We start from the raw sequence: 11,074 nt of genomic DNA on the forward strand, positions 1-11,074 counted from the left end.
TATGAGTTATAATATTAGTTTAATTTAAATGTTAAAAACAACAGACTTTCCTGCTGTTACGGTCAATATCATGCAAGATATCAAGAAACTTCAGCTGATTTCTTACATTAAGACAATTCTTTTCTGTGAAATGTTATATTTAAATATGCAAATTAGGCTTTATGTGATGCTAACTTTGGTGGAATTTAGGAGAAATCTACAGACACAAACAGACAAAGTGAAGAAAAGACAAAAATGTATAAATTAAAATGTTTTAGCCTGAGTTAACTTCACAGGTGTTGGTCGGTGTATTTCAAACTTTCAACAACACTAGCTGTTTCTTCCTGTGTCCAGTCTTTATGCTAAGCTAGGCTAACTCACTGTTTCTCTGCCAGAGAGAAAAACAGTGAGTTAGCATGTTAGCATGTTAGCCTAGCCTGATTTCTTCAGAGTGAACACATGACACCGACAGATGGGTTTCTGAGTTCCAGACTTTTATTGATGATCAGGTTCAAAGAGACGCTCAGTTGGCGGCGATGGTCTGGTCCATCGACGCTCAGTTGGCAGCGATGGTCTAGTCCATTGACGCTCAGTTGGCAGCGATGGTCTGGTCCATCGGTGCTCAGTTGGCGGCGATGGTCTGGTCCATCCAGGCGCGGAGCTCGGTGACGCGGGCGTACACGCCGGGCATTGTGGGAGTGCAGGTACCGCTGCCCCAGGACACGATGCCGACCAGAGTCCAGGCGCCGGCCTTCTGGCAGACCAGAGGGCCGCCAGAGTCGCCCTGAAACACACAACCCAACGTAAAGATATATATATATATATATATATATATATATATATATATATATATATATATATGTATGTGTGTGTGTGTGTGTGTGTATATATACAGTATCTCACAAAAGTGAGTACACCCCTCACATTTTAGTAAATAGTTCTTATATAAATAGTTTTTAATGGGACAACACTGAAGAAATGAGACTTTGCTACAATGTAAAGTATTAAGTGTCCAGCTTGTATAAATGTGCTGTCCCCTCAAAATATCTCAACACACAGCCATTAATGTCTAAACCACTGGCAACAAAAGTCAGTCCACCCCTATGTTAAATTCCCATAGAGGCAGGCAGAGTTTTATTTTTAAAGGCCAGTTACTTCATGGATCCAGGATACTATGCATCCTGATAAAGTTCCCTTGGCCTTTGGAATTAAAATAGCCCCCCATCATCACATGCCCTTCACCATACCCCCATATCACATACCCTTCACCATACCCCCACATTATCACATACCCTTCACCATACCTACAGACTGGCATGGTTTTATTACCTTTCACCATAACTACAGATTGGCATGGTTTTATTACCCTTCACCATACCTACAGATTGGCATGGTTTTATTACCCTTCACCATACCTACAGATTGGCATGGTTTTATTACACTTCACCATACCTACAGACTGGCATGGGGTACTTTCCATAAAATCATCTCTCAATGCAAATCAAACCAGCTATTAGGCTAACCGACATAAAACCATGCCAATCTCTAGATATGGTGAAGGGTAATAAAACCATGCCAGTCTGTAGGTATGGTGAAGGGTATGTGATGATGTGGGGGTATGGTGAAGGGTATGTGAGGATGTGGGGGGGTATTTTAATTCCAAAGGCCAAGGGAACTTTATCAGGATACATAGTATCCTGGATCCATGAAATAACTGGCCTTTATAATAAACATCTGCCTGCCTGTATGGGAGTTTAACATAGGGGTGTACTGACTTATGTGAGATACTGTATATAAGTATATATGTATGTATGTATGTATGTATATATACATTGCAGAAACAGCTAGCAGTGCTACATTATGATGTAGTATTCAGGAGTCTGACTGCTGTTAGCTGCTTGAACCACTGAGTGAAGTAGACGAGCCCCTCACCATGCAGGAAGAAGCTCCAGACGCTCCAGCGCAGATCATCAGATCGGTGATCTTGTTGCCCCAGTAACCGCGGCACTGCTCATTGGTCAGCAGGGGGAGGGAGGCCTGCTGCAGAAGGGCGGGGGTGTCGGGGGCTGCAACACACACACACACACACACACACACACACACACACACACACACACACACACACACACACACACACACACACACACACAGAAACACACACACACACACACACACATCACTGATCAATACACAGTGAACAACCCATGAATAAAAATCTGCTAAATTTAGTTATTAAAGTGATGGTTCGGAGTAATTTCACCATAGGGTCCTTTGCACCATGACCTTGAGCCAAACATCCCCCCAGAAGCTTTTTTTAGCTGGGTCAAACATTGGGAGAGTTAGCGTAGAGTAGCGTTATCAGCTGAATAGCTTAGCGCAGGGGCTAATGGATCCGAAGTGTCTCTTAACATTACCCCACTAATAATGCCCGAAATGATACCAAACGTCTACAGTAGTACAAATAGGTTATGCTCTCATAAAACGATGGATTGGAAAGTTTGTAAGTACACCAGAAGTTTATGTAAATAACATGTAAATAACACTCTGCTGGCTTCTGCTCTCTGCTGCTGCTGCTGCTGTTACTACCGGGCAGTAAGAGTGCTTAGGGCCGTCTACAAATTACAACACCGAAAAGAGATGCAACAAAAATATTTATTAATTGAATGATTAAATAAGGTAATGTCTCCAAACTTACCTCAATTATAACTTGTCTCCTGCTAGTTATTCTACAGCACTTACTTTAAAAAATAAGTTAAATGAAAAAATATTTTTGTTGCATCTCTTTTCGGTGTTGTAATTTGTAGATGTCCCTAAGCACTCGTCTTACAGCAGCAACAACAACAGCAGACAGCAGAAGCCAGCAGGCAAGTGTTATTTACATAAACTTCTGGTGTACCTACAAACTTTACAATCCATCGTTTTATGAGAGCATAACCTATTTGTACTACTGTAGACATTGTGTTATTTCGGCACGTATTAATGGGTAATGTTAAGAGACACCGGATCCATTAGCCCCCCCCCGCTAAGCTTATTCAGCGACTACCCTACTCGCTTCCAAAATGTTCGACCCAGCTGAAAAAAGCTTCTGGGGGGGGGGTGTTTGGCTCGAGGTCATGGTGCAAAGGACCCTAGGGTGAAATTACTCCGAACCATCACTTTAAAAACTTGAGTTTTTGTTGAGCGATGTAGTGTGGCATGGCGGACATGTTGGCTAGGCAAGGTGTCCCACGGTCTTACACCCCCCATCCAGCTGGTAACCCCAAGCGCCGATACGTCGCTGCTTGCAGCTTTAATTCTTTTCAAACCTGCGAAAAATCTGGCATCTGCAGATTCTGAGCACCTCAGCTAATAACCAGCCCTGTTCCAGTGTCTACAGGCCCCGCCCCTGCTCTCCTCTGATTGGCTCTCACCGTTGTAGCGGGTCAGGCCCCAGCCGCTGGTCACGCACTTCATGCCTCCGGGGAAGTTGTCTCCGGTCTCGGCCACGCACACGGGAGACACACGCATGTTCATCTGGGCGGGGCTGGCCAGCTTCACCAGCAGGATGTCGTTGTTGATGGTGAAGCCGTTGTAACGCGGGTGCTTGAACACCTGACAGGAAATGACATTGTTATGAGTGGCAAACACACACAGGGAAGCGATATTACGAATCCCATTATGGCCACGCCAAGACATGCCCTTCAATAGCATTCACACACTACTATTGGCCAGGCGTCCATGCTTACATGTACAGGTCCTATCCCCTGACCAATCCCCTAACCACTCGAGGTGAAATGCCTAACCCCAACCAATTGAGCTGCTTCGTAGGGCGGGTCTTGGCGTGGCTGTAGTGGGATTCTTAATTTTGCCACAGGGAAGACGGCGTGATGAGAGCGGGACGCCATTCACCTGGGCGACCTTGACTCACCTGGGCGACCGTCATGACCTGGATGTTCTCGGTGTTGGAGGAGCGGTCGTGTTCTCCGAGGATCACACGGTGGGACGTCCTGCAGTGAGACAACGGAAACATGAGGCGCACTGAAGGAACTCTGTGTGTGTGTGTGTTTGTATGTGTCTGTGTGTGTGTGTCTGTGTGTGTGTGTGTGTTTGTGTGTGTGTGTCTGTGTGTGTGTGTGTGTGTGTGTCTGTCTGTCTGTGTGTGTGTGTGTTTGTTTGTGTGTGTGTGTGTGTGTGTGTATGTATGTCTGTGTGTGTGTGTCTGTGTGTGTGTGTATCTGTGTGTGTGTGTGTGTGTTGTGTGTGTGTGTATGTTTGTGTGTGCGTGTCTGTGTGTGTGTGTGTGTGTGTGTGTGTGTGTGTGTCTGTGTGTAAGTGTATAGAGAAGTAATTTAGTTTGATTCATTGGGCTTGGGCGGGGCCTATGTTTTAGAACAGTAGGGGAACTTCACAATGTGCAGAACTCCTAAAACCTGTGAAGGTGTGTATGTGTGTGTGTGTGTGTGTGTGTGTGTCTGTGTGTATGTGTATGTGTATGTGTGTGTGTGTATGTGTGTACTGACTTGACGTTGCAGTGAGCGGCCGTCACCACCCAGTTCTCGTTGACCAGAGAGCCGCCGCAGAAGTGGAAGCCGGTGTAGTCCTGAAACAGAGTCAGAGCACGTTCACTAACACAACTCATGTTAACTGTAAAAATATCAAAAAAATCATTCATCTGAAATGAGTTCAACAAATCAGCTGTGTCTGTGTGTGTGTGTGTGTGTGTGTGTCTGTGTGTGTGTGTGTGTCTCTGAGTGTGTGTGTGTGTGTCTCTGTGTGTGTGTGTGTGTGTGTGTGTGTGTCTGTGTGTGTGTGTGTGTGTGTGTGTTTACCTGCAGGGACACCTGCCAGGGCCAGGAGTGGGGCACGGCCTCCTCACCGTTGACGATACGAGAGTATCCAGTGATGACGGGAGGGATGGCGGGAGTGCCGCAACCTGGTGACATCATGGTGACATCATGGTGACATCATCATTTACAAAACAACGTAGCTTTGGGTTTAGGACTTTCTTAATTACGATGATCCATCTGACTTCTTCTGTCTACTTCTGCATCCCCAAAGCTCCAGAAACCATCCAGCAGTCAATGAGGACATCCCTAGCATGACTGGGCCTGTTTCTACATCCATCTATCTATCTATCTATCTATCTATCTATCTATCTATCTATCTATCTATCTATCTATCTATCTATCTATCTATCTATCTATCTATCTATCTCTCTATCTATCTACCTCTCATACCTTTTAACATAAAAAACCTTTGAAAAAAAGTGAGAAAAATGTCAAAAAAGTGACAAAAATGTCAGAAAAAAAGTGACAGTGACATAAAGTGTCTAAAATGTCAAAACAAAGTGACAAAAAAAACAGAAAAACTAAACCAATGGGTGTTGCCTACATCTTGTTATCCTCCTGCTAGCGTTAGCACCCAGGAGGCTGAAACAGGGCAGGTTTTAAACGTGCTTTCAGCCTCCTAACATGTTGGAGATGTCATTACAAGAGCCACCCATGTGAAAGGATTCCTTCTGAGTGAACACAGAGAATCCGACTGCAGTAGATGTGAAAGAAATGCATGAAAGTTGTGTTAATTCAGCTCTGTTTAGTTCTGGTGTTGAGACAGTAAGACGAGTGCTTAGGGACTGTCTACAAACTACAACACTGAAAAGAGATACAAAAATATGTATTCATTTAATGATTAAATAAGGTAGTGTCTCCAAACTTACCTCAGTTATAACTTGTCTCCTGTTAGCTTTACTACAGCACTTACTTTTAAAAAAATAAGCATATGCCTATTTATGAATATGTGTTGTAGTTTGTAGACAGTTCCTAAGCACTCGTCTTGCCGTCTGTAGCAGGAGGATAACACAGCATAGGCAGCACCGATTATTTTCGTTTTTCTCGCTACTGACAGCACTCCACATTTACTTCTGACTAATTCTGACTAAGTAAACCCATTTCCACTCCGTCAAACTATTCCTACTACACATTTCTGCCAGCAATCCAGTTTAGGCTTCCAGCTTTCAGCTTTCACACGTGTTTTATAGGTCATGTAGTAGTTTAGGACTGATCCCCTCAACCTCATTACATAGAAAGCTACCAACACGATATCTGTTCTGACGAAGCCCCTGCTCTCATGTCAAGACAATAAATCAATGAAAACACACATCTCATGAACGCGTTCATAAATATCGTACGAAAGCTTATGCACAACAATTAGTATGATTATTTATGAAATTACAGCCCCTGCCGGCCGGTCACATGACAGTTACCTGATAAATAAAGAAGTTACAATCACTCAGTCTTTGTTATTCTTTAGGTCCAGACACAGTGGACGGATTCTGGCCTCTACTCCAGTACCTGGCCTGTAGACCAGTACATGGCCTCTAATCCAGTACCTGGCCTGTAGACCAGTACCTGGCCTGTAGACCAGACCAGGTCTCAGGTACGCTGAGTTTGTTCTTAACATTTGGATGTGAAACACACGCGGATAAGTTATCAGATGAATTTAAAAAGACATGTAGACATGGAGAGAATGCCCTCAGATCTCCCAATAAGTAAAGAAGTCAGAGTTTCAGCCTGTCATCATTACCTAGCATGCTTCACTGTCTCAGCTGTTACCCAGCATGCTTCACTATCTCAGCTGTTACCCTGATGGGAAAGAGATTGTCTCACCATAGGCGGTACCGGCGAAGGCGAGGCAAGAGAGGATCCAAAGGAAGGCCATGGCTCGATCATGTGGGCTCTGTCGGAGCCCGGAGCTTTTATACAGACAGGGACACACGGGATTGGTCGGGACAGGACGGGGCAGGGAGACACGGGATTGGTCAGGACAGGGCGGACAGGGAGACATGGGATTGGTCGGGACAGGACGGGGCAGGGAGACACGGGATTGGTCAGGACAGGGCGGACAGGGAGACATGGGATTGGTTGGGACAGGACGGGGCAGGGAGATGTGGGATTGGTCAGGACAGGGAGACGTGGGATTGGTCAGGACAGGGAGACGTGGGATTGGTCGGGACAGGAAGATGTAGGATTGGTCAGGACACGGAGACGTGGGATTGGTTGGGACAGTACGGGACATCTTATCTGAGACGGTGGGAGTTTGGACAGCTGGAGCTGACAGAGAGTTTCCAGACTCACTGCTGATTCATCTCTTTTGTTTTTAGTCAAATTATTGATTACAAAACTATTTAAATTGTGTTCAGAGCAAATAATCAGAAACTGGCGAGTAATATCTAACGGAGAGAAATATGCTTATTCAGAAACTACCAAGAGGATCAAACCCAAACACGCTGCTCTGGGTTACAAAGACAGTCTGTGGAATATCATTACTCTCATTGTCCAATATCTATCACTCATTGAATATGATCACCACTATTGGGCAATAGTCAAATAATGTGCAATAACCCACACTGCATATCACACTATATATAAAACCATATTTATTATATATATATATATATATATATATATATATATATATATATATATATATATATATATATATAGTGTCTCAACTGTGCACCTTATCCCCCCCTCTTTTTTTGCACTAATTATTTTATCTCATGATATAATTTTCACATATATGTTGTCACTGGGACAGGAGTTGCTTTTAATCTTGTTGTACATGTGTATAGTGACAATACAAGACCTATTGATCTGGAGGTGGTTCTACTGGCACCAGTCCACATAGCCAGACAGATTATTTGAAGAGAATGGAGGAACGAAAGGGTGCCATCAATAGTTTTTATTTTTTCATTCATTTTATTTGTTAGGGGACCATGTACAATTTTTAACAGAAATGTTGCCATTTGATGCATTGTACCAGAGTTATCCTCAGGCTAATTTACATCTGCAGTCCCCAGACAGGGCACAGTTTACAGTTTTTTACAATCACTTTGGCACTAATTTCAGAACCTTGACGTCATTTTTCAAAACTCTAGACACAAAACTCACAACCAATGATCAAAATGCACATTTTCTAAATCTCTAACACTTTTATCAATTGCTTGGATACAATACACATAAACCTGAGATCATTTGTTCATTTAACAAAGATCAGCTGTTCAATATGACACAACTTAACATCATAGTACTACTATTTCAAAAGGCAATTCACACATTACATTTCAGATGATTGTCTATTCATTTCATTACAATAATCTAACTATCAATCCATACAACTACTCAAAATGATAAGTAACTGTTGCATTACTCTTAATGCATAGTTGTATGGAAACAAACAATATTCCATGTTTAGATCATGAAAGTTTCAAGTTAACGAGATTCATTGTCACCAGTTAGCGTGGAGCATTAACCAATCAGACTACAGTATCTGTGGATGTCATATTTCATCATCATTCTTCACTGTAATGTACTACTGTTTATCAGACACTGTTTCTATGGTCCCATGTACTACTCCTGTAATGTACTACTGTTTATCAGACACTGTTACTATGGTCCCATGTACTACCTTTACTGTAATGTACTACTGTTTATCAGACACTGTTTCTATGGTCCCATGTACTACCTTTACTGTAATGTACTACTGTTTATCAGACACTGTTTCTATGGTCCCATGTACCACCTTTGAGACTATTTACAGTATTGACAGCACTGCACTGTATGGATGTAGGCCCTTGGAATCGCTTGTCCAATTCTGCCAACTCGTTACTGATGATTGAGATATATAAAGTACTGTATATATATGTATATGTAAGGGTTAATGCCCTTACATTGTCAGGTATTACAGTTTTTTCCGATTGCTAAACGACAGTGGGCACAACTGGAGTCACATGTGCAAAACTCAAACTACAGTCTGCAATACCAACAGTCACCTGAGCTAAACTGTTCACATCACCTCACAGCTCATTCAAAGCAACACAACTCTTAACACACAAAAACTGAGCCTGTCTCAAAACAGGCTCAGTGCAGCCAAACACTATGCACAGGCCTCACTGAGATAACACACACACACACACACACACACACACACACACACACACACACACACACACACACACACACACACACACACGCTGTCACTCAGACCACACTGAGGGTAAAAACACTAGCGTCAAACACCAATACAGAAATTACAAACTTTTTCATCTTTACAGTTTGAACAATTTGAGTGACTTGACACTACTCAACAGTTTATTTAAGGAAAAAAAATCACATTTTCGATTTTTACATAAGGTAAACAAGACGGAATGAAAATCAACAGTTTTCTTCAATATAGTATTTTGTCTCTAGTAATTTATGGAATTACTGGGGAAAAAAAACTAAAGGTACATATGTAACAGTACCAAAGAATAGTGTGACTAATTCTGCTTCTCTCCAGCATCATGTGGCAAGTTTTCTTCATCACATTGGATGTCTGCATCATCTCTAAATACAAATGAATGTGGTGTTTCTATTGCTTTCACCTCCATTACTTTCTGAAAAACAGTAAGAACACAGTTTTACTATTGTAAAGATATAGTGTTTTTCACTTTTTTTATAGCTATGTATATAACCTCAGACATCTTATCTGGACATGTTGGTATCTTTGCTCTTTTACCTGTTTCTCTCAAACGGTACAGTGTATAATTGTTTCATTCTTATTTTGTGTTTGTATACACAAACATTTCTGAGCTTTCTTTATATAAATACCGTATATGTTCACTAACTAGTCTAAAACAAGACACCTGCTTAGGCTTTCAGCTAAAATTCCAATCAGCAGTGTTTGATAGGCACCAGACTGAAATCTATTCTGTTCTGAATGTGTGGTTAACAGTTCTGACAGCAGTGTGTTAGCATTTGAACAAAGTGCTGTAAATCTACAGTGTTGTGCACGTTGTGGTTAAAGTCATGGGATAAGTGTGTAGAGTTTTGAAAACTGTGTTCAAGCAATGAGAAACGAACTAGAGTTTGGTCCACATGAACTGCTGCTGTGCAGACTGTAGTTAGAGTTTTGCACATGTGACTCCAGTTGTGCCCACTGTCGTTTAGCAATCGAAAAAAACTGTAATGGACTTCGGTGGAGGACGGTTGCCTCCGCCAAAGTCCATTACTACCTGACAATGGACACCTCGAAGGGCATTTACCCGCTTATACCGTGGTCACTTTCCAAATAACATATTTTTAAAACATTAGTTTATATTTTAATTAGTTTTACAATCGAAATCTAAAGTGTATCCAAACAATAACTCCGTTTCCCTGGTTACGCCTGGCGGTTTGACTAATACCTGGAACAATCATTCCCATCCATCAGGTTCTTATGCAATGCAAACATTGTAGACTCCCCCAGGAATTAGGAAGGACCTTAGATAGAGAGAGATATTTAGAGAGATATTTATATAGTCCGCTCAGCTGATAGAACCCTTCAGTTTAGCCAGAAAGCTAACGCTATGCTAGCAAGATCCAAAGTCAATAACATTGTGTACATTTGGCAATCAGTAATAATAATTGTACAGTATGTTGAACAACAAGACAAGCTAGCTATCCAGCCATGTCATTGTCCCCAAAACAATATAACAACTTTTTTTAAGAATTTGATCCGCGATGTGTAACGTTACTGTCGCTGCAGCGGCGCAGCCTGAAGCAGCGAGCTGAACAGTGAACGGGATGTGAGATAATGTTATTCTCTGTGAAACAAAGTCAGTCCAGTGGGCCAGTAGAACTGACTTCTTGCAGCCTGTGTTTTCAGAGGATGAGATGGAAATAATAAATCCACATTTCCTTTTTGATTTAATGTAGCGCATTAATTTAGAACAGTAAACAGACAGTTTCACCGGAACTCCTTTAGCAGTAATGGACCCCCTGCAGCCAATCAGAATTGAGTATTCACCCAGACCATGACATGTATATATATATGCTATATACTGCTCAGCCAACAGATCAGACTGTGGTTGTACTGGGCAGCTTCCAGGTATGAATGTGACAGGTCGTCGTTGCAGTTGTACAGTAAATATATATATATTATATACTCGTACCACATTGGTATGTAGTATTCTCTCTACTACTGCAGTACTTTTACAGGGATGTATTTACATGTAGTACCATAATGAAACATGTATCACCTATTTTGTATTACAATATTTAATGATTGTACCAACAATAACACAGTGAAACTATGGGTA

General features: G+C 42.0%; 1 protein-coding gene across 1 annotated transcript; it reads right to left on the reverse strand.

The window, feature by feature from the left end:
• Positions 1-456: 456 nt before the first annotated feature.
• Positions 457-6,680, reverse strand: LOC120556031 (chymotrypsin A-like). The gene is made up of 7 exons (XM_039795353.1): positions 6,624-6,680; positions 4,788-4,891; positions 4,479-4,558; positions 3,887-3,965; positions 3,390-3,570; positions 1,912-2,045; positions 457-763 (listed from the first exon to the last, which is right to left on the reverse strand). Exons 1-7 carry the CDS (start codon positions 6,673-6,675, stop codon positions 602-604), a joined length of 792 nt encoding a protein of 263 aa, XP_039651287.1. The 5' UTR covers positions 6,676-6,680; the 3' UTR covers positions 457-601.
• Between the last annotated feature and the right edge of the window lie 4,394 nt (positions 6,681-11,074).

The sequence above is a fragment of the Perca fluviatilis genome, chromosome 3 (genome assembly GCF_010015445.1).
Source record: "Perca fluviatilis chromosome 3, GENO_Pfluv_1.0, whole genome shotgun sequence".
Classification (NCBI taxonomy): domain Eukaryota; kingdom Metazoa; phylum Chordata; class Actinopteri; order Perciformes; family Percidae; genus Perca; species Perca fluviatilis.

What these genes read in the sequence shown, in the direction of transcription:
- LOC120556031 (XM_039795353.1), bottom strand. Translation starts at nt 6,675, where the DNA reads ATGGCCTTCCTTTGGATCCTCTCTTGCCTCGCCTTCGCCGGTACCGCC. An exon ending in GCCGCTCACTGCAACGTCAA is followed by an intron (nt 3,966 to 4,478) that starts GTCAGTACACAC and finishes GTCTCACTGCAG; the next exon opens with GACGTCCCACCGTGTGATCC. An exon ending in GGGCCTGACCCGCTACAACG is followed by an intron (nt 2,046 to 3,389) that starts GTGAGAGCCAAT and finishes TGTGTGTTGCAG; the next exon opens with CCCCCGACACCCCCGCCCTT.